This window comes from Schistocerca americana, chromosome 9, assembly GCF_021461395.2.
Source record: "Schistocerca americana isolate TAMUIC-IGC-003095 chromosome 9, iqSchAmer2.1, whole genome shotgun sequence".
NCBI lineage: Eukaryota > Metazoa > Arthropoda > Insecta > Orthoptera > Acrididae > Schistocerca > Schistocerca americana.
In genome coordinates this window covers 657,227-681,059 of record NC_060127.1, presented here as the reverse complement: position 1 = coordinate 681,059, position 23,833 = coordinate 657,227, and the positions used below count along the sequence as shown (strand labels likewise).

General features: G+C 41.3%; 1 protein-coding gene across 2 annotated transcripts in view; it reads right to left on the bottom strand.

Moving 5' to 3' along the window:
- Positions 1 to 2,186: 2,186 nt before the first annotated feature.
- LOC124550867 (ubiquitin carboxyl-terminal hydrolase calypso) overlaps positions 2,187 to 23,833 on the bottom strand; it is a 193,088-nt gene continuing 171,441 nt past the window's right edge. For both annotated transcript variants that reach the window (XM_047125613.1, XM_047125614.1), the window contains one exon: positions 2,187 to 4,052. In XM_047125613.1, the coding sequence (XP_046981569.1) occupies positions 3,947 to 4,052 (106 nt within the window). In that variant the 3' untranslated portion in view covers positions 2,187 to 3,946. The remainder of the gene's footprint in view (positions 4,053 to 23,833) is intronic.

Below are 23,833 nucleotides of genomic sequence, written 5' to 3'. Positions count from 1 at the left end.
TTATTTTTCTCTATGTCTCTCCTTTTGCACTACTCCCCCCCCCCCCCCCCCCCCCCAATCTCTCCCCTGCCCGCCACCCAACCTGAACCTGCAGCGCCTTCATTGTCCGCCATTTCCACCACACTATACCTCACCCTCCCTGCCCCAGCCTCCTCCTCCTTTCTCCCACCCCGTGGCCACTCCCATCATGCACTGGTACTGCTGCTTGCAGTGTGGTTTCAGTTGCCTGGGACTGCAGTCGTTTGTGTAAGTTGCGCGCACGTCTATTGTTGACGAAAGCCGTCAGCCAAAAGCTTTAAGTGTGAAAATATTTCTGTTGTGCCTATCTGCAAGTTAGCATCTCCACTATAGGGCGAGTAGTAACTTTCCTTCTCATAATATTGTTATATTCCATCCAGAATTTTCCACTGTTTGATAATTGAAATTATAACGTTTTTTGATCCTATGTGTAGTTTCTGATATATTTTAACGCCTTCAGCTAAAAAGAATATCCATAATAGCTGACGATCATTGAAACTGACATTGTGATAAATGTATAAAAACATAAAAATTGACCTTGATAGTGTAGTGTACCATTACTTTAAAACTCACTACGCAACTGACGAATGAACTTCAGGAAGGAGGAGACCACCAAGAAGCACAATTGGCGGGTATGTAAACACACAGTGTAATATGATGTGCCAAATTGTTTCCGAGATTCCAGGTTTAACTGCTACATTTAATACGAAATATATACTTACTCACCATTTAGCACCAGAAAATTACAGCACATTCCACATTTGCTAAGACTCTTGGACAATTAAAATTAATTGCATAAACGTTTAGCTATCACAGAATTATAATATACAGGACAGTTCAGAATTAGTGCAGCAATTTAAGACAGCTATAACTATATATTAAATAGTGATACACTGATAAGAAATACAGAGAATGTAAAACAAAGATAAAGATTTCTCTTCACGTGTTTTGTAAGTGTTCTATATGACCTTCGTCATTCACAAAGAAGCACTGAAGCTATAATCCATTCATACCATATGTTCTGAAGTTAAATGGTGTTAAGGACAGCATATTTTGAGTTCTGCGTACTGTTTGTGGCAAAGGAGGCACATATGCAAGGCCTTTCACATGTAACCCATATAAATCTGAGGGAATGACATCCGTAGATCTGGGTGCTCGAGACAACACAGCATCGTTGTGTCCAATATGACCGGTCTGACTGTTTGAAAGAATTTGTTTTAAAATCTGGGAACCTCTATAACCCAAAGTGGTGGTGTTCCATCTTGTTGACAGATGCAATCCTTGGAATCCTTGATGAGCTGTGGTGTCAGGTTCCAATAAGTATTTTTTCTATCACTTAGCTCAATAAAGAAAATTTTTGTGACCACATTTTACAGAACACACACCTTCTGGTAGGCTGCTCATGTTCAACTACACACGAAGTCGTTCCTGTATCCTGCATTCGAATGAAGTGCCAGTTAACCTTGGCACTGATTAGGAAGGTTGCCCTCATTGTTAAATATAAAATGCACAGAAAATGTTTTTTCTTACACAGCTGTGGCAAACGCACCAGTCATTGATCCACTGTGTTTGAGTGGCAGTCAAAACTTTGGACTTCAATTACAGTCTCTGTAATACTGCTATCCATTAAACAGATATAGCTGTTTATTTGTTTTGAATTTTCATGTACACCCTCAAAAATGAAAAAGAAATCTTCCAAGTAACTTCACTCTTGATATTTTCTTGTCTTCGTCAAGGTTTCATTCTTTATCCTAATGTTGTGGATACACAGTAATACTGTTGCTTCTGTCTTAAAATGAAGCTGTACACAGAATGGTGCTGTGTCCTGGCAGAAAACATGGAGATAAAAAAAAAAGGAAGAAATAATGTCACACTGTCTTGAGTCTTTTTCGTCAATAAAATATTTCCCACATCACTGGCACAATTAGCAGCAACTAATGTAGATGCTTTTGAAATATATTAACTTTCACCGTTTAGATACTGATGTTACAGCATGTATGAGGGGAAACGAGATGATCGTTCTCACAAGTTTCTAAACTCTAGCCTTAAGATTTTTTAACAACCACATGAAACACAAATTTTGAATAGCCAAGAAGTTCTGTTATGACAACAGGCTCTGGTTTTATGGAGAAATCACATTCTTAGCTTTGTTGTTGAGTTCAACATACTGTTTGTTATAAAATTCTTTATTTTACGATCAACAGACAATAAAAATAAACAATCATCAGCATGAAATTTAGCTCTACAACACTGGAATGATGTTAAATACTCTTAAATCTTAAACTAATTGCTTTTATATAATATCCAGCTCAGCCACTTCCAGTAACAACAGGGATTTGAGTGCCAACAAATATAAATTAATACACCGCTAACATGTGATGTTCTGAATGAGTTGCTCAAAACTAACATTATCAGAGCTTCAAACTGTATCAAACGTTTCAGTACTGTGTGTCTGTGAGATTTCCTAAATTCTTGGCTTCTGTGACCTGTAACTAAAAACCTGCATTTACACACGAAGGTAACACATCTAATATTGTTCTAGGACTTGACAGATCTCTCTCTATTCACAAATGCCCTATTTCCTGTTGTTATTAGACTAAAGTCAGTTTATAAACACACATATAATTTTGCTATTGTCTGAGTGGGCACAACTACAGCATTTATTACAGAATGCAAAGTAATGAAACTGCCGATAATACAACATTTAAAATGGTGGTGTAAGCTAAGGAGGTAATGACTATAGAGCTTAATTTACTAACAGAGTAACTCTCAGTTGGCTACTTACCAGAAACTTGTAGTTACTATGTGAGTACTGTCTGGGTTGGGCACAGGGTAAGTCTCTGTACAGTCATACCAATACATGTTCATATACATCTTTATCTTTCACGTTGCTACACAGCTACCACTGACAAATGTGAGAACTTTTTATGCTGGCAGCATCTGCCAGGTACAACCATGAGTTAAGGGCACATGTGGGACAGTGAGAATTTAGCGTCCTCCTCCTCCTCAAGGTGAGGTCAGTGGACGCGGGACCCACATTCAGATAGATTGGGGGGGGGATTGGCCAGACATTTGTCTCGAGTTATTATAGGGAACCGTATGAAACCCAGCAGACGGCAACCCCCCCCCCCCCCCCCCCAAAGCTGTCAATTCTGTGGCAACAATAATTTCACAGTGGACTAAATAGGGTAGCTAAATTGATATGTGAAGCTGGAATGCAGGACTGCACAGAGAAGCCACACAAAACTGTTAGTTACTCAAAAATGAGATCTCAACTTTTAAAAAACTAATGAAGTCACTGACAAAACCCAAACCACCAGTACACTCTGGCAACGATAGTTAATGACTGATATCAATGCAGTTAGTGATGCCAAATGCTCGAGTATGCCTGCAAATATTGCCTCCCTTCCCCCTCCTTTATTTCACTTCAGTCGCTCTTCCCCATATTCTGTCACTTACAACAAAAGTATATATCATTAAAGGGGCACATTTTGGAAATGTGAGAATTCGATAATCATATAAGATACACACTACTGCAAACTGTCACCAACTGGTGCATTCTCACAGAAATTAACTACAGACCACTTACAGATGCTCAAATAAATACGCAGTCTTCCACAAATTTAAAGTAAAGTAGTACAAAATAAAGCAATTAGGTCAGCTGTACATCAAGAAAATTGATACAAATGACACAAAACAACAAACTTAATTTTACATTATGTGCCTATACAGATTTATCGAATTGCACGAGGCAGAGTCGACAGACAGGCACGACAATGTGGGCGGTCACGTAGGAGGCGTCCCGCAGAACACTCCCACGGAACGCCTCTCGAGTAGAGCGTCAGCACCGGAGTAGTGACTCCGACGAGCTGCGGGTCGCCCACTCGCTGCCTCCAGGTGTGAGCCCGATCCTGCCGCCACCCGCCACTCACTTGCGCCGGCGGTACTTGGCGCGCCCCCGTCGGCGGCGAGTTGGCGATGGCCGTGCAGCTGGTGGTGTCGGTGGTGTGGTCGCCTCCACCTTCTTGGGCGGCCTGAAACGAATGTGCAGAGAGGACGGTTAGACCACAGAGCCAATTCCGTTCGTCAACGTACGGTTCCAGTTGTTAAAGCATGTGGAGTAGCTAGTGGTGTATTTTTATGTTCTCGTATATCGTAAATTACGTAGGGCACAATGTCCCCGTTATCATTCACGTAGTGAAAAGATATGAAACCTATTAGAGCAAACCTGCCTGTAGGCTGAAAGCTTTTCAGTTACCACCCGCTGTGGAAATGGGGGACAGAGACAGCAACGAAAGAGAAGCACCGGTACAATGTAGGCCTACACGCTGTCATCTAAAGCCCCTATTACACGATGTGCCTCATCAGTACACCTATGCAGCAGTGCCCCAAACAGGTGTATCTCTAACTACGTACTGGTTCACGTACACCTATTACGCCATCTACACGGGATATACCTGGCACACATGTGCAGTAGATGACAATAATGCGCGAAATGCAAACAGAACTGTCTGATATCTTGTAAAGTTCGTTCTACATCGCGAAACACAAAGGGCGTCGTGTGACATATTGGAACGTCATTCGTTCAAAATATTTATGTGAGCTTGAGGTTCCTATTTAATAAGAAATTGTTTTTATGAAGCGATTGTTATTCTCTTATGTAGGTTACTACTGTTCTGAATTACAGAATCAACATTTAGTTTTATATTACGACACTTGGTTACACAGGTGTAAAGTATATATAAATTTACATTTATACACCATTTTGCACACGGAGGAACCACTTGTTTTTGGAGGTATTGCTCTGGTAGTGGTGGTAAATCATGTTATTAGGGTGCGACAGCGCCGACAACAACGAAAACGAAAAGCCAGATGTTGTCGAGTTCAACCCTGGCTGAAAAGAAGGAATGATGGTAGGGGATTATATTCACTGCTTATGAAACAACTGAGGCTCGAAGATCCGCAGGAATTTCAGGACTTCGTGAGGACGGATATGGCCTGTTTCGAGAAGCTGCTATTTATGGTAGAAGACAGATTTAGCAAGTTTGACACAGTAATGAGAGAGGCTATGTCACATTCTTGAAACTAAGAATTAAATCATATGTTTATATGTTCTGTGATCATACCAGCTTAGATCACTGATGAAATACCGGTAAACGCCCTGTTATGTTGCAGGCTGGTTGTAACATTGCGTTTCCTGGCGAATGGGGAATCTTTTAACAGTCTGGCTTTTAGCCACAGAATAGCACAGCCTATCATTTCAGAAGTTGTTGTGAATGTATGCACTGCAATTTGCAGCACTTGAAAGGACTAATACTTAAAGGTGTACTTGTGTTATTTTTTTAAGTTTTGAATATACGGTATATAAGTGCTACTCAGAGTTTTTCAGTCCTCGTCTATCGCACTGGACAAAACTGCACGGACTTTGTCACCTATCACTGCTAGTTTCTGTTTTCTGGCATGCTGAAATAAACAAGAGATGCAATCAAAACAAACATAAACTTTCATAAGCTAAGGCATTATGATACAAATAGAAAATCACTGTGTGGCGTTATATGCATATTACTCAGAAAGAAATGATTGCCGACGTATTATCATACCTACCCCCCCCCTCCCCCCCCCCCCCCCCCCCCCCCCCCAGGGGGGCCAATATTTCTTCTGTTGGTACGTTTGTGGCACGCACGTGGCCCCAATCTATTCCAGTCTCCTCTCCTCTCCAGGCTGTTGCTCCATTTTCCCTGCCCCTCTTTGTGGACCTGTTTATGTTGACCTGGCTAGCTATCCTCCTGGCTTTGTTTTGGTCTGTGTTATTGCTTAGTTTGCTGTTCCCATCTCCTTTTCGGCGTTTTTGGTTCCCTTGGGCTTTGACCTCCATTTCCAAAATTTTCCACCTAGCTTCCAGGGTGCAGGTTCCTCTCGCCCCCCCATCCCTTTTCCCTTTGCACCCTGGCCCCCCTCCTGCTAGGTCACCAGTACGGTAGCGAGTCCATGTGTTGGGGCTGTTAAGTACCCACTTGGCTGAGCCTCCTGAAACCACAGGGATCACACTGTTAGTAACTGAGCTGTTAACGCCTCGTTTACGCCCAGGAGTCGATGCTCATTGTTCTGGGGCACCAGAACTTCCGGCAATGGCCGCCGTGCCAGACGGCCCTTACTGTGGCTGGGTGGTGCCCACAGGGCGAGCCCCTGATCGGAGTGGCTGATACTAGGGTGGACGCCTTGCACATGAAGCGACAAAAGCTTCACCATCCTGGACATTCTGTGGCCATCTCTAAGAGTGGTAGCAGACGTGACACTCCTTCTGATCCTTCGGCCTTCCCCTCCCTGGCCGCCCCCTGGGAGGAGGGTCAAGCTCGCCGGCTCGGGTTGAAACCTTTCCCTCAGTAACAGGTTTGTACCGAACAGATGGCGGTAGTTTTGCCACAACCGAGCCTTTGGTTTTGGTGGAGACAATTGAAGATAGGTATGTCGAAGTTGAATCGACGAGTAAAATGCGGTCTGGTGCTTTGCTTATCGAGACATCTTCTGCTGCCCAATCTGACGCCCTGCGTGCTTGTGAGCATCTCGGTGATGTCTCAGTCTCCGTCACACCTCACCAATTTTTGAACTCAGTACAGGGCATTATTTTCCACCGAGATCTTCTTCTGCACACTGAGCTCCGTGCTAACCTCGAGGGCGAGGGGTTCGTTTCATATGCCGTGTGCAGCGAGGCCCTCCAAACAATTGCATCGTTACGGGCGCCTTTATCCTGACCTTTGAGGAGGGATATGTCCTCCCAGAGAAGGTCAAGATAATGGTGTATCGGTGTGATGTAAAACCTTATATTCCACCACCGATGAGGTGCTTTAAATGCTTACGGTTTGGACACGTGTCTTCCCACTGCAACACCGATCCCCTCTGTGGTGACTGTGGGCGCCCCATCCATGAGGGGAGTGCCTGTGCTTCCCTGCCAATGTGTGTAAATTGTAATGGACAGCATTCTCCACGCTCCGTTACATGCCCGGTTTTTGTGAAAGAAAGGAGGATTCAAGAGTACAAAACCTTAGCCTCCTCCCACCACCCTCTTCTTCCCAGCCCCACCCCCTTCACCCCATGCCTTCGGCCTCCTCCTCCTCCTCCCCCTCCTGAGAAGTGCTCCCCTCCTTCGGTGGCCGCCAGTACTGGAGCTCCCTCCTGGGACTCCTCTTCCTGGAGGCACCCCGCCCACCCCACCCCCCCCTCCCCCGAAGGTCAACTGCTCCACATAGGCAGTGTGATCTGCGGCCAGTGGGCACCGAGACTGCCCAGGGTAATTCCGTGCCTGCCCTCGTTGAAGTCTGCCCATCTCTTCCTTCCCGAGAGAAGAAGCAGGAACGAGGGCAAGGCCCCTCTGGTACCCCCTGAGGTGCAGTGTTCCCCTCCTACAATGAACCAACAGAGTCTGACCCAACCTATATGGATATTATCCCATCCTTATCGGTGACGGGTAGTGACTCGGTGTTGTGACTGACTCCGGTACACCGGTACACTCGCTTCCACTTCGGACTCCAGCTTGAAAATCCTCCAGTGGAATTGTAATAGACATTCACGCCACCTTCCAGAGTTGCAGCCCCTTCTTTCCTTCTACTCTGCCTGTCAGAACCGAATTGGCCCTTTGCAGGCTTCTGGTGGTGTTTGCACCTTGGTCCGCAAGGACATTGTTAGTAAGTGGGTTCCCCTCCATACCACTCTGGAAGGAATTGCTGTCAGGGTCCATCTGGCCACTCCGATCACAATCTGTAATCTCTACCTCCCACCTGACAGGCCACCCACATCCCTTGCCCTCACCACCCTCCTTCAACGACTCCCTTCTCCCTTCCTGTTATTAGGCGGCTTTAATGCCCACAACCCTCTTTGGGGTAGTCATACGACTACTGCCCTGGGCAGGACAGTTGAAGCTGTTCTGGCAGGGCTTGACCTCTGTTTACTAAACACAGACGCTCCCACACATGTAAGGTGGCGCACGGCACTTTCTCAACCGCTGACCTCTCCATCTGCAGTCCCGGTCTTCTTCCCTCCATTCATTCAGTGGGCGTCAACGGTGACTTATGTGACAGCGACCATTACCCGACTGTTTTGACCTTCCTGCAGTGTCTCTTGCTCTGTCACCCTCCCAGGTGGGCCATATCTAAGGCTGATTGGGGAGCCTTCTCCTCTGCTCCCATCCCCCCCTGTATTGCCACACAACAGTGTTGATGAATCTACTCTGACTTTGACTGCCGCCATCCTTTCAGCAGCTGTTTCAGCAATCCCTTCTTCTTCAGGTTTCCCCCACCAGAAGATGGTCCCTCGGTGGACTCCGAAAATTGCTGCAGCCATAAAAGACCGCCGCCGTGCTCTTCGACACTTCAAGCGACACCCTTCTACTGGTCTTTGAACGACTCTGCGCCCGGGCCATCTACCTAATCAAATTTCAGAAACGGATTTGCTGGGAATGATATGTAGCTGCCATTGGATCCCACACCCCCACTTCATAAGTCTGGGTGAAACCAAGGCGAATTTTTGGCCACCGTCCTCCCGCCGGGGTTACAGGGATTTCTGTGCACGATGTTGTTGTTACCAATCCGGACTTTGTAGCAGAAAATTTCGCTGAACACTTTGCTCAAGCTTCGGCATCGGCTCAGTATCCGCTCACGTTCCTTGTCCTGAAAGAGCGTTCAGAAAGACTGCCTTTGTCTTTTGTTTCTCGCTGCTCGGAGCCATATACGAATGCGAATTTGCCAGCGCCCTCGCCATTTGTCCTGACACGGCTCCTGGACCACATCGGATAATAACCAAATGCTCCAACACTTATCACTGGATGGCCATCGTCGTATACTGACCCTCTTCAACCGTCTGTGGAATGAGGGAGTCTTTCCTACCCAGTGGCAGGAAAGCATTGTTGTTCTGGTGTCAAAGCAAGTTGCCTCTTCAGCTGGATAGCTACCGTCCAACTAGCCTTACTAACACCCTCTGTAAGCTCCTCGAATGCAAGGTGAGTTGGCGCCTGTTTTGGATCCTTGAATCCCACGACCTTTTGTCATCAACTCAAAGTGGTTTTCGCTGAGGCCGCTCTATGGTGGATAACTCGGTCCACCTGGAGTCGGTAACACCTCCTCGATGTGCATAAAGCCTATGACACCACCTGGCACTACCACATCCTCACATCTCTTCACGAATGGGGTCTCTGTGGCACTCTGTCCATTTTTATGCGTAACTTCCTTTCTTGTCGCTCTTTTCAGGTCCAAGTCGGCTCCTCCAACAGCTCTCCCCATCGGCAAGAAAATGGGGTTCCACAGGGTTCCGTGCTGAGTGTCCCTCTGTTTCTCATAGCCATTAATGGTCTGGTGACAGCTGTCGGAGCGACAGTGTCCCCTCGTTCGTATGCTGACGATCTTTGCGTCTACCTCGCCTCCTCCGTAACGGTCGCTGCAGAACGCCCTGTACAGGGAGCAATCAGTCGGACACACTCGTGGGCTCTCTCCCACGGCTTTCAGTTTTTGGCGGCCACGACACGGGTCACGCATTTCCACTGTAGCCGTACAGTCCATCCCCATCGGGAACTGTTCCTCGACGGCCAGCCCCTCGAGGTGGTGGACACCCTTCGCTTCTCGGGTCCGGTCTTTGATGTCCGGTCGACATTCCTCCCTCATCTTCGCCAGCTGAAGAGGATGTGCTGGTCACATTTCAATGTTCTTAGGTGTCTGTGCAATACCTCCTGGGATGCAGACCGCTCTGTTCTCCTGCGATCGTATCAAGCGTCGGTCCAGTCTCATTTAGACTACGGGAAGTCCTGTCTACGGTTCTGTGTCGCCTTCACACTACATATACTAGACCCCATCCACTACTGTGGGGTCCGACTTGCGACTGATGCCTTCCGGACTAGCCCCGTACTTAGCCTTCTCGCAGAGGCGGGATACCACCACTGTGAGTTTTGCGCCAGCAATAGCTGATATCTTATTTATGCTGCACCCCAAAGCACCCTAATTGTGGTCGCCTTTATCCAGCCACGGAGATCACCCTGCCGCAGCGGAGGCAACAATGTGGGCTTACCGTGGCTCTCTGCATTCAGTCGCTCTTTTTTGAGCTCCGGCAATTGCCTTTACCGCCTTTCAACTCCGCTGATGCACGTACCCCTCCGTGGTGCATCTCCAGGCCGCAGCTCTGCCTCGATCTCTCAATCGATTCGAAGGATTCTGTCCCTGCGATGGCTCTTTGCCACCAGTTCCCCTGTCTCCTCAGTTCTTTTCGGGATTCAGAAGTGATTTATACTGATGGCTCCACGGTTGCTGGCCACACTGGTTTTGCTTACACCTATGCGCGACGCACAGAACTTCGTTCCTTGCCAGATGGCTGTAGTGTCTTTACTGCAGAATTGGTAGCCATCTTGCGCGTACTGGACCGTATCCGCCCCCTCTCGGGGCTATCCTTCACTATCTGTAGTGACACACTGAGCGGTTTGCACGCTATCGGCCAGTGCTTCCCTCGCGACCTGTCGCTCATCGCTATCCGGGACTCCCTCCGTTTCCTCGCTCGACGTGGGTGCTCGGTATTTTTCATTCGGACCCCAGGCCGTGTCGGGATTCCTGGCAATGAACTTGCCGATCGCCTGGCTAAATTAGCCACTACCAGGCCACCTCCTGGCATTCCGGAAATAGACCTTTGCTCCGCATTTCGTCATCAAGTTTTGGACCTTTGGGATGCAGAATGGATCACTCTTTCTTCGCCAAACAATCTAAGGGCAATTAAGGACTCTACAACTCCGTGGCGGTCCTCCTTACGGGCCTCTCGTAAGGCCTCTGTTGTCCTATGCCAGCTCCGCATCGGCCATACTTTTTTGAATCACGGTTGTCTCCTCCGTCGTGAGGACCCCCCTCTCTGTCGTCGTGAAGTGATGTTGACTGTGGCTCACATCTTATTGGACTGATCCAACTTAGACACCCTGCGACGGACTTTTAGCTTTCCAGTCTCGCTACCCCTGGTGTTAGCTGACAATGCCTCAGTGGCGGATCTCACTTTACGTTTTATTCGTGATGGGGGTTTTTATCGCTTTATTTGAGGGGATGGCAGGCCCTCTTGCTCCCCCCTACGCCCCGACTGGATCGGCTTCAACTGGGCTCGGTGGTACACCCCGGTCCTCTGTCTTCCCACTCCTTTCCTTACAGGGTCTGTTATGTCTCGAGCGTCTCTCTTGTCTCCTGCGCTGCTTCCTTCCCACCCCCCGTCATTAGTCACTTTCTTTCCCTCACCTCTTCTTCCGCCCTTTTCCTTCCTTCCTGTCATTAGTTTATCATTTTATGGACATTGTAGTTCCCGCTCCTAATTTGGGATTTTATCAGTTTTAGTTAATCTAAGGTCAGAGGGACTGATGGGCGCTTAGTTTGGTCCCTTCTCCGACCGATGTGATGCAGCCGAGTCACACGTACACCTTTCCTCGCCATATGCCTGAATTAAGATGCTTAAATCCTCTTCGCTCCATTTCATTTCTAGAATACGAAGTAATCAATAGAAATAATGCTTTCACAAACAGCTAGTACAAGAGAGTCTACTGGCAAAAAAATGGTTCTCTCTGCATTCATGAAAACCTACTTACTGTGAAAAAAAAACACAGTAAACCCCCAATACGAAATGTGCTACTAGCTACCAAACAAATAACAAGCTAAAAACATTGCAGCAGCCCCTTCTGCGCATGCGTGCATTATCGCTGCCTAGTGCACATGCGCAGATTGACAGCTGTTTAGATCTGCTCTCTTTCCTGGTGCACGGATAATGTGGGTGTTACTTTTCGCAGATTCACCAATTCTACCGCTAGATGGCTGTCGTGCCAGACCAGTGCCGTTCGCAGCAGATCATCGTGTAATACCTACTTAACAGTAGACTACTGAAAATACCTTGCTACGAAAAGATGAAATACATATTGCGGTGAAAGAAATGTAATGCAGTTAGGTGTTAATAATTTTCTGTTTGTTGAGATACACACAATCCACTTCAAATCAACAAGAATTTGTCTGTGTGTTGTGGAGAATGCTAAAGAAGTGGTAAAAATAAAATATAGTTAAGACATTAAAATTAATAATACTTTTAAGTAGGAACACTTTCAGGACCGTGAGAGTGCTTTAGAGATTGATGCGATCAGTAGGTTAGGTGTAACAAAAGAAATTTTGGGTATTCTTCAACAGAACTCAAGGAGTCCTCAATGTGCGACTCACTGAAGTAGTCCCTCATCCAGAGCCACTGATACATATGACAGTTACAACAAATACTTTTATACAGACCTCAGCAGAGGCACGAGCGATGTGAACAAAAGTTGTCGATGTATATTTTATTTAAACAGGATAAACTTAAAGATTTATTATGAACTATTATTGTATTATACTATTAAAGCTATTTATAAAATAAGATGATACATTAACAGCAGATAACAAAGTTTATTTTTAGTAAGATAAAGAAGGTATGGTACCAATAATTTATCTGTAAGGTTATACAAAGATATGATTACAAGCAGTGTCAGTACCACACCGCTGTCCTCGAGGGACACGTAAACAGGTAACACGTATGTGACAAACATGCAGGGATTTGTCCATGTTTTAATACTTTTGTAGGCAGATATTTTTAGTATAAAGCAATCAATTATGAGAATATTTCATAATACTAGCCAGATTTTGATCATATCAGAAGACAATGAAGGAAACAGAGACAAAATTGACTGTAAAATTTATGTATGAACTGAACTAACAATTGGAAATAGGCAGAGGAGTATGAAAGTGGGTGGCTATAAGTGGATGCAATGACGCACCACCTAGGACATTAGGATGTAAACTCGGAGAGTTCAACTCGACTGACACACCTTTCGAGGTGATGTGGCACTGACTACCAAAGACATCACTAATGCAAATTGAAACAAAATTGGAATGTTATAAGAACAAACAGGGAATGGGGGAGGGGGGTTAAATACGTGTGTAGACCCACCACAGAATATCGTAAGATGAGGAAACCTACAGAAGAAAGGTTTCAGAAAACAGACGCTCCGTTTCAGTCAATAACATACCAGTCAACTCCCATTCTTTAAAGAATTGAACTCGCATATATAAGATAGCTTTAAACATCCGACTACTTTACAAATGAGTTAATTTTGTGCTCATCAAACATTTCTGCTGAAGAGCCAATATTAACACTGTGGGACGGCACCTCGGGCCACGTATGGACTGATCTTGTTATTAACAAGCTGAGAAACCAGGCGTTGTTCAGATATTTGTTTACAGTGGCCCCAGAGGCTTCGTACAAGTTGTAATGGTACTTTGACTTCCGCAAAGTTATAATTTACGATCGCGCACGCAGAACAGCGCTGCGCCAGCGACCGATTTTATAAATAATTTTGTTCTTTTTTTTTTTACTTTTGCGTAGGTTTTTTTTGTTTTTAAGAACTAATGGATGTCTCTCTCTCTCTTGTCTTGATACGAAAGACGTGTATTTTTCCGCAATGTGTTGAATGTGCTTTTGGTGAAAATTAAAATTACATTACAAAGCGATGTTGTTTCAATAGCTAATGAGGAGAAGATAATAAAAGGTAACACTACAATTGGCGTCCTGGTGATAGGACTTGCAATCTTCGGATTTGATACAAGTGCAGTTTGGATTTGATACAAGTGCAGTTATTATAAATTTTGGACATTTTATCTAATTTTAACCACTTAATAGCATCAGAAAATGAATTTGGACTAAGTCTCATTCATTTCAATTGTAATGTTACGTGCATGAAATTTACAACAATATTGTTTTCCCTGTTATTAATTCGTGTTAATTTTCATTTTCATGTTGAGGAAATTAATTTGGTAAAAAAAAAAAAAAAAAAAAAAAAAAAAGGGGGAAAAGGATAACGTTCCATAAAATAATTTGCATGGATGCGAAAGAAAAATTTTGGATTGAAAACTGTATATTTGATGCTACATTTGCAACATAAGGCTGAAAAAAAAAAAAAAAAAATAATGGTGAGTACAGAAATTTACATTTTTTCCAGTTTCAAGCAGCCATCTGTACTTCCTTTATTCCGATCCATTTATTTCAAAATTATTTTTTCAAATTGTAGTTAATATTGATTTACTACTATTATTGCGAATGATAAGTGAAGAGCATATTCACAGTCATTTATCTGTGAGAGGGAAATTTCAGTGCCAATTTAATAATTCAATTTCTAATTGGAAATCATATAGAAATATCCATTTCCATAAGAGAAATTTCAGATTTCAACATATCATATTTAAAAATTTTTTTTTACCATTGGAAAATTTTATTTGCAATTAATTATGAAAATCGCTAGACGCGTAGAAATTGTTTCCGCGGACGAGCTTAGTGAAAGTGACACATTGCAAAACATGTCCGACAGTCAAATGAATATTGAACTTAATAGGGAGGATGTTCAAGACATAATTTTAGTGGATCGATTAAGACAACAACCCCTATATTTAAACAGATATACAGGCGAATGGAGAGTGAGTACTACGCGACAAAACGTGACATTGACAACGTCAACTTCAGAACCAGACATCAATCAGACACGAAAAAATGACGAAACTAAGACTCAGGACTCTGACATGCTCAACCAGATTCTGAAGTTACTTGGTGACCAAAACAGAAAATTTGACACTTTAGACAAAAGATTTGACGCTTTAGACGAGAAAAATGACAATTTAAAACGTGACATTGGGAAATTTGACACTAAATTCGATGAACTGACACAGGACATAAAACAAAATTTTGAAAAACAATCGAGACAAATTGCTGACTTGACGGAAACCACCAGTAGTCTTGGAAGGAAATTTACTGACTTTTCAGTGATGAGACAAAAACTGACTTACAACGATGTAATGAGAAATTGTTAACAGTAGTTTTTGAACAACAGAAAACCAGTACCCAAGTTGACGAATTACGACAGTCACACAATTCCATAAAAACAAACCAAGAACACTTAGACCTGACGATTACAGACCTTTCAGACAGATTAAATGATGTAACATTGGAGCAGAAATCCTTACAGGAAAAGTTAGAAAAGCTTGAAGACAGAGCAGATGTAGCATCTTTAAAGAATGACACAACTCTAGCAGAAAAACTTGTACATGAATGCAAATTATGTGATGATTATTTAGATGAGAAGTTTGAGACAATGACACAGATCATTTTAGATAAGACAAAGGAACAAGTAAAGGGAGAAACAGATAATATTCAGAAAGAGGTACGTAAACCTAAAGAGAATGTAATACCAAGTTCGTCAGTGATACCAAAACCCATAACAGACAACCAAAACATAAATGAGAATCATAATAATGCTAGACCCAGCACACAGCCGAAAATAGAATTACCAATGAGTGATACAAATCCCAATGAACCATTTTCAATGCTACCACAAGATCAAAATTACTATCAGACATCACCACATACTATGCACAGTTTGAGACAAAATACAGGACCCATAATACCATCGGGAGTAGCTGATGAAACATTAGTACGACATGGATACTTTCAGACATTTTCATGTGATGAGAAAGACAAAGTGCATCCGATTGTTTTCATCCGCTCTTTTGATGGTATTTTCCCGAGACATTGGTTAGAAGCCGACAAAATTCGATATGTTACAAATTTGTTACGTGGAAGAGCAGCTAAGTGGGGAGCAGCAATTAAAAGACGATGTTTAACATTTGAACAGTTTGAACAAGCATTTCTTGAGGAATTCTGGTCGATCACAGAACAGCAAAGTTTAAAACGAGAAGTATACAATCCAGAAATTTACAACCCGAAGAAAGAGACTTTACGTCAATACTTTGAACGCTACCTAGACAAAACATTATATTGGACAAAACCAGCAGATTTACCAGATGTAATTAGTACACTTAAAGGCCACTTACCATTTCCTTACCGTGATAAATTAATAGGAGTGTCCGAGGACAACATAAAGAATTTTTTCAGATATGTTGATGAGATAGATGTTGTTTACAGAGATGAGATCAGGAATTTCAATCAATTGTATCCGATCCATCCAAGCAATTCGCGTACGCACAACAGAAATGACAGAGGCTATTGGAATCCGCCTCCAACACCACAACAAAACACTCAAAGAAACAATTCACACTACACTGGGACAAATCCATTCAATATTAGGAGAAACAACTCGCAGCATTAGCAAGGAAACAGTAATTATTACTATAATGGTTATCCGAACAGTAATTACAATCAGAACAATAACAGTTATATTCAAAATAACAACAGAAGAAGGAACCGAAATTATAGAGATCAAAGGAGAGAGGATAACAGGTACCATCCAGGATATTTTCAGAGAAACAACATCCAAACATGTATTGCAGGAATAACAGTAATGACAATACCAGTTACAGTCATGGGCGAAATAATGTATGGGGAAATCACAATGGACAACCGCCACGACACATGCAATACAGCAACCCTCAATTTGCACCTAACGGAACTGCCAATGCGACGCGGGGTAATGTCAACAACCAAACAGCTGATACTTGGGTGACGTGCGACAGAAATGTAAATATTATATATATAAACAAAGATGAGGTGGCTTACCGAACGAAAGCGCTGGCAGGTCGATAGACCCACAAACAAACACAAACATACACACAAAATTCAAGCTTTCGCAACAAACTGTTGCCTCATCAGGAAAGAGGGAAGGAGAGGGGAAGACGAAAGGAAGTGGGTTTTAAGGGAGAGGGTAAGGAGTCATTCCAATCCCGGGAGCTTGTCTGCTTGTGTCTGTATGTGTGGATGGATATGTGCGTGTGTGCGAGTGTATACCTGTCCTTTTTTTCCCCCTAAGGTAAGTCTTTCCGCTCCCGGGATTGGAATGACTCCTTACCCTCTCCCTTAAAACCCACTTCCTTTCGTCTTCCCCTCTCCTTCCCTCTTTCCTGATGAGGCAACAGTTTGTTGCGAAAGCTTGAATTTTGTGTGTATGTTTGTGTTTGTTTGTGTGTCTATCGACCTGCCAGCACTTTCGTTCGGTAAGTCACCTCATCTTTGTTTTTATATATAATTTTTACCACGTGGAATGTTTCCCTCTATTATATAGAAATGTAAATATTATTGAGTTGGGCAATGAACCCAACCCGCAGCAACAACCGAATTTGCCGGAAAACGAACGACGACCGAGCTAAGCGCTCGAGTTACGGTCAATAGGGAGCAGAGCGCAACGGAACCGATGATTTGTTTTCTCCGATATGATGACAGTAAGAAAATAGAAAAAGAATTATATCAGGATGTAGATTTTAATAGTACCAGTAAAACAAAGAAGATTATTCAGGCTATAACACGAGTTATGATTGGTAGTTATGAAGTGGAAGTAATGTTAGATACAGGAGCAGCAGCAAGTGTCATTTCAATGTCCTTATATAATGAACTCAAACAAATAATGAACATACAAACAGTGCCAGTACAGAATTGTCACATTATAAGTGCCACCAGTAACAAATCAAAGAATGTGTAATTTCAAGTGCTAATTAACTTCACATTTTCAAATATACCACTCAATTACAGTTTTCTGGTAGTAGACAAATTAGTTATGCATTGCATATTAGGCATTGACTTTTTGAATGAATATCAAGCAATCATAGATTTAGGAAAAGGGAAATGTCATTTAACCGTAAACCAACAACTGACAATAGAGTTAACACAGGGTAAAAACTTAAACAGTAAACAAGGTAAATTTGAACAGTTACATTTTGTGTATCCACCAGCAATAAACATATGTGATTTAACTTTTAATGAAGCTGTATCTCAGGGAATTAAACCTAATGATTTATATGAGAAATGCACAGAATCTGAATATCTGACGAAGGAACAACAACTTGAATTTCTTGAAGTTTTGCAGCAATTTGCTGAGGTATTTGTGGAGAAACCTGGAATTATTAGAGGCTATACTTATGAGATGGATGTTAAACCACACAAAACATACTGTAGAACATATTATAATATTCCTTGGTCAAAGAAACCCGCAGTTTTGAAAGAGATTGAAAAAATGCAAGCTTGGGGTATCATTGAAAGGTCACATTCACCATATTGCAGTCTGATCCTAGCAGTTAATAAAGAGGATGGTAGTGTAAGGTTAGTGCTGGATGCACGAGAAATTAACAAAGTTATAATCCCAATCAACACACGACCTATTAATTTGGAAGAACAGCTTTTAAAATTTCATGATGTACAGTATTTAACCAATATCGACCTCCGTTCATCATTTTGGCAGATGAACCTCCATAAAAACAGTCGTAAATACACTGCATTTCTATGTGAGGGACGTAGTTATCAATTTTGTGTTCTACCCTTTGGTCTACGAGTGAGTGCTGGAGTATTTATTGAAGCCTTAGATGCTGTTCTTGGACCACAATTGTTATCGCAAATCACAGTTTATGTTGACGACATTGTCATTGCCACCACTACTTGGGAAGAACATGTAAATCTTTTGAAGCAACTTCTGACTAAATTTTCTGACGCAGGTGTCACTATCAATTTATCAAAGACGAATTATGGAGGAGAGAAATCAAATTCCTTGGTCACATCATATCAACTGAAGGCATTTATCCAGACTCAAGAAAAATTGATGCAATAAAGAATTTTCCATCCCCACAGAATCGTAAACAACTCAAAGCCTTTCTTGGTCTATCTTCATTCTTCAGGAAATTTGTACCCTACCACCTTCTTAACAGTCCACATCTTCTATCTTTACTCAAAAGAAATAATATTTGGAAATGGACAGAGTTCTGTCAGACAGATTTTGAAGCGATTAAGAATGCTTTAGTTAATGCGCCGTTGTTATGTCATCCTGACATGACGTCAGACTTTTGCCTAGTAACAGATGCAAGTTCCTATGGGCTCGGAGCATTTTTATTCCAAATTCATGTAGAAGATGAACAAACAGTCATCAAACCTATAAGTTTTGCTAGCCGCACGCTCACTGAATGCGAAAAGTCATATTCAGTGACCGAGCGCGAAACACTTGCCATAGTATGGGCGTTTCACAAGTTTCGCTACTTTCTATGGGGAAAACATACTAAGCTTTATACTGATCATCAAGCTCTTTCTTTCCTGTTATCATGCAAGTTATTACATCCACGTCTTGCACGCTGGTGTGCATCACTACAAGAACATAATTTTGATATTATATATATAAAAGGAGAATCCAACATTATAGCCGATGCTCTATCTCGTTTGCCACAAGGCCTACAAGAATTTTCAGATGTGACAGAACAAACATCAGATTTCAAAATTTTACTGATGTATGACGGTACATTTGCACCTTACTACAAAAACATGTGTAGGAAGTTAGCCATATTGCAGGACAATGATCCCAGGTGGATCCAGATAAAGAATAAATTATGTGCAGGAACAGACCCACATCTTGAAAAATATTACACGTTACACAAAGAAGTATTATTTCACCGACGAAACCCTGAATCACAGCATTGGTGTGTTTGCTTACCTGAAGCTCATGTTGATTTTATTTTATTTACACACAGAACTTGGGGACACTATGGTGTAACCAAATGTACAGATAAGATTATACAATATTGCTATTTTCCAAATTTAAGGCGAAGAGTATTGAGTAATATTAGGAAATGCATCATATGTCAGAAAGCCAAATATTCTAATCGCACAAGCATGAATGAATTGCAAAAAATGGCTCTGAGCAGTATGGGACTTAACATCGATGGTCATCAGTCCCCTAGAACTTAGAACTACTTAAACCTAACTAACCTAAGGACAGCACACAACACCCTGCCATCACGAGGCAGAGAAAATCCCTGACCCCGCCGGGAATCGAACCCGGGAAGAATGAATTGCACCCAATCATACCTAAGAGGCCATTACAGCTAATTTCTTTAGATATTGCAGGACCCTATCCACAAGCACGTGGAGGAATGAAATACATCCTTGCTGTGTTAGATGTTTTCACAAAGTATTTAAAATTATATGCTTTACGTTCAGTTTCTACCACAGCTATTACCAGACGTCTATTAACAGATTATTTTGTAAGAATAGGAAAACCTGAAGTTATGATCACGGATAATGCAGCATATTTTACCAGTTTAAAATGGAAGACATTTATTGATGAACAGAATGTTAAACATATTTTAATTTCAAGATTTCATGCAGCAGGTAACCCAGTAGAAAGAACATTTCGAGAATTTGGACAGTTTATGAGAACACACACACCAGAGAAGCACACAAAATGGGTAGAATACCTAGCACCATTTGAACAAATAGTGAACAATTTAACTCACATTTCTACTGGATACACACCAACTGAATTAATTATGGATAAAACAGAAAGAAATGAATGGACAGACCCTCTCCCGAAATTTACAGCAACAACAAATCATGTTAGTTTAGAAGAAAAGGTAAGACAAGCTTACACAACATTATGTGACAAAGCTATGGAAAGAAAGCAGAAATATGAGAGAGGTGGCAGGAAAGCACAAACATTTCAAGTTGATCAGTTAGTTTTACTAAGAACACATCCTAAACCCACAAAACTGAAACATTTAAACAGGAAATGGCAGAACTTATACTCTGGACCATAACGAATTGCAAATATTCCACACCCTGGCTGTTATTCATTAGAATATCCATTAACACATAAACCCAGAGGTCTACATCCACACAGACATTTGAAAAAATACATACAGTAAAATGTTAGCTACTGAGGAGAAGATAATTAATATGATATACAGTTATGATGAGCCTACATTTAAGTTATACAGATGCTTACAATCTAATGAATGCAGGTAAGTCTAGAAAGCAATGTGAACCATCCAATAGCTAATAAGAGATTTGGTTATAAGAGGAGTTGCTATTGAGGCATATACACATTAGAGGAGGCATATGCACATTAGAGGAGGCAGAGAACCGAACAGAATTATTTTCTTTAGGAGGCATGTGATAATAGTAATGTTGATATGAGTGATGTGAGTGACTGAATGAGATGAGTGAATGTAATTTTAGCTTAACAAGAGGACAAATAGTAATACGGAGAGAAGTAAATGGTATATAAGATGAGAAAATGGTATTATTATTATTATTATTATTATTAGTATTATTATTGTTGTTGTTGTTGAAGTAAAAAGTAAGTGGTGATGAATAAGAGGAAAATATAGAATGTTATGAGTAATTGAGAATATGTTGAGAGGAGAGAAACTAGATTTGAACGCTATATCACATGTACTCATGGAATACAGAATGAAAGTAGTGGAAAGAATATTATTTATTGAAAGATTGGTATGCCTGAGATAATAACTTATGTGGTGTCTTATATATTCTTATAACTAAAGGTGAAAGTATAGATTTATGTGGAAAGAATTATTTACAGCAGCCACTGTTGGAAATATACCAGAAGATTTAAATCTATAACACTTTAACACTAATCTAATGGAAACTTGTAATGAAATTTTTGGAGTTGTGTAGGCTTGACACTTCAGATTGGAAGAATTATTTAAGAGAACATATTTAGCAATCATCTAATGACACAATTAAAGCTCATCTACTGAACTGAACTGATGCACCATTAAATAGAAAGGAGAATAAGGAGAAAACAAAACGTCAATCCTCTGTTGTGGCTCATACTCTCATCCCTTCCTTAGAAAAATTTATACATGTTGATGAAATATCTGACATTATATAATTCGTGATTATCTGACAGTATGGAGAGACATACACACATATTTATTTATGAATAGAATTTTACAGGTACCACAAGGTAAATAGAGAATGGATATACAGCATGGAACGCATCAGCAATTATCTAAGAAGATTTATTTATTTATTAAGTAAAACAATTATTTATATTGCTTGATACTCATGAAAGGAAGGAGATGAACTACACAAACTTTACAGGAACATGATTGACTTGAACTATATATATATATATATATATATAGTATATATATATATATACTTACCACACTGATGTACATACTTGTAGGATCCTAAGATATTTAGAGGGGCACCACTCTTAGAAACGGTAATAGAGGGGTACCACTCTTAGAAACAGCAATAGTGGGGACACCACGCTTAGAAACGGTATTAGGTAGGCTATAGGAACTTTTACGTTATATTAAGTTAACATGTATTTTATTTATCATATTTTATTTTGTGTAGTCCACTGTAGGAGATGACTTTACTAGTATTTATGAAGTAGTTAGCAACCATCCCATGAACCTATCCTCCTACAGAGGGCTGTCTTGAAGCTTGAAATATGTGTAAATTTTATTCCAGGAGGCAAGATGAATTTTAAGTTGAATATTCTAGCGAGTTGCCACAATTATCTTCAAATGTTGCAAGCGTAACGAAAAAAAAAGAGTTAACAAATAAAATAAATAAAATTTATATTTCAATCTGAATGTAATGTAATTCACACATCAGCACAATGATATTGAATGTAACGTAAAAAAATTACTATATTTTTCATTTAATTCTGTATATGTAGTATATGACAACAATGTAACTATCTCATGTAATGATTAATTGTAAATATTTGTATATTTATGTACTTACTATATCAAGAAATGTATTTTAAGGAGATGTTAATGAGCTGCAAAGGACTTGTGCATGTAGCACATGATTCATATAAATGGAACTGAAAATGCAAAGAAGAAACCAACGTGATGGAACACCGGTCAAGCAATATTTACGTAGTGTCAATATGCTTTGAAGTGTATGGTGTTGTGGAAGCCGGCAGGTCTTCAGGTTGGTGTAAAAGACAAGCTCATCACCTGTCGTAGGCAGTGAGGTGTTTCCTGTGCCCTCATTGACCATTTATACCCTGGTAGACGCCACCAAAATTCGACTGCTGGAGATCACAATTTCGTGTTGACAAATTGAACAAATTTTGGATTTTCTTCAAGTCACACGCAAGAGATCCAGGCAGTACATACACACTCAGAATCCGATACTATGTTTAAAGACATTGGAGCAATATAATAGAAACATTTATTGTTCGAATTAATTCCATTGTAAACACGAATCATGTGAACTGAATTCAAACGCTGTGCTAAGCAACGATAATACGCTGCAATTCAAAGACATTAATGTTATGACTCCTAAAGAAGATACACACCAAAAAGACTGTATACAAAGACTGATATGCAAAGAGCATTGTGCACAGAAATATTTTTTGTAATATGTAAATTTCTTATTTTCTCATATATATATATATATATATATATATATATATATATATATATATATATATATATATATATATATATATATATATATATATATAAAAACAAAGATGAGGTGACTTACCGAACAAAAACGCTGGCAGGTCGATAGACACACAAACAAACACAAACATACACACAAAATTCAAGCTTTCGCAACAAATTGTTGCCTCATCAGGAAAGAGGGAAGGAGAGGGGAAGACGAAAGGAAGTGGGTTTTAAAGGAGAGGGTAAGGAGTCATTCCAATCCCGGGAGCGGAAAAACTTACCTTAGGGGGAAAAAAGGACAGGTATACACTCGCACATATCCATCCACACATACAGACACAAGCAGACATATTTCAATATGTCTGTATGTGTGGATGGATATGTGCGTGTGTGCGAGTGTATACCTGTCCTTTTTTCCCCCTAAGGTAAGTCTTTCCGCTCCCGGGATTGGAATGACTCCTTACCCTCTCCTTTAAAACCCACTTCCTTTCGTCTTCCCCTCTCCTTCCCTCTTTCCTGATGAGGCAACAATTTGTTGCGAAAGCTTGAATTTTGTGTGTATGTTTGTGTTTGTTTGTGTGTCTATCGACCTGCCAGCGTTTTTG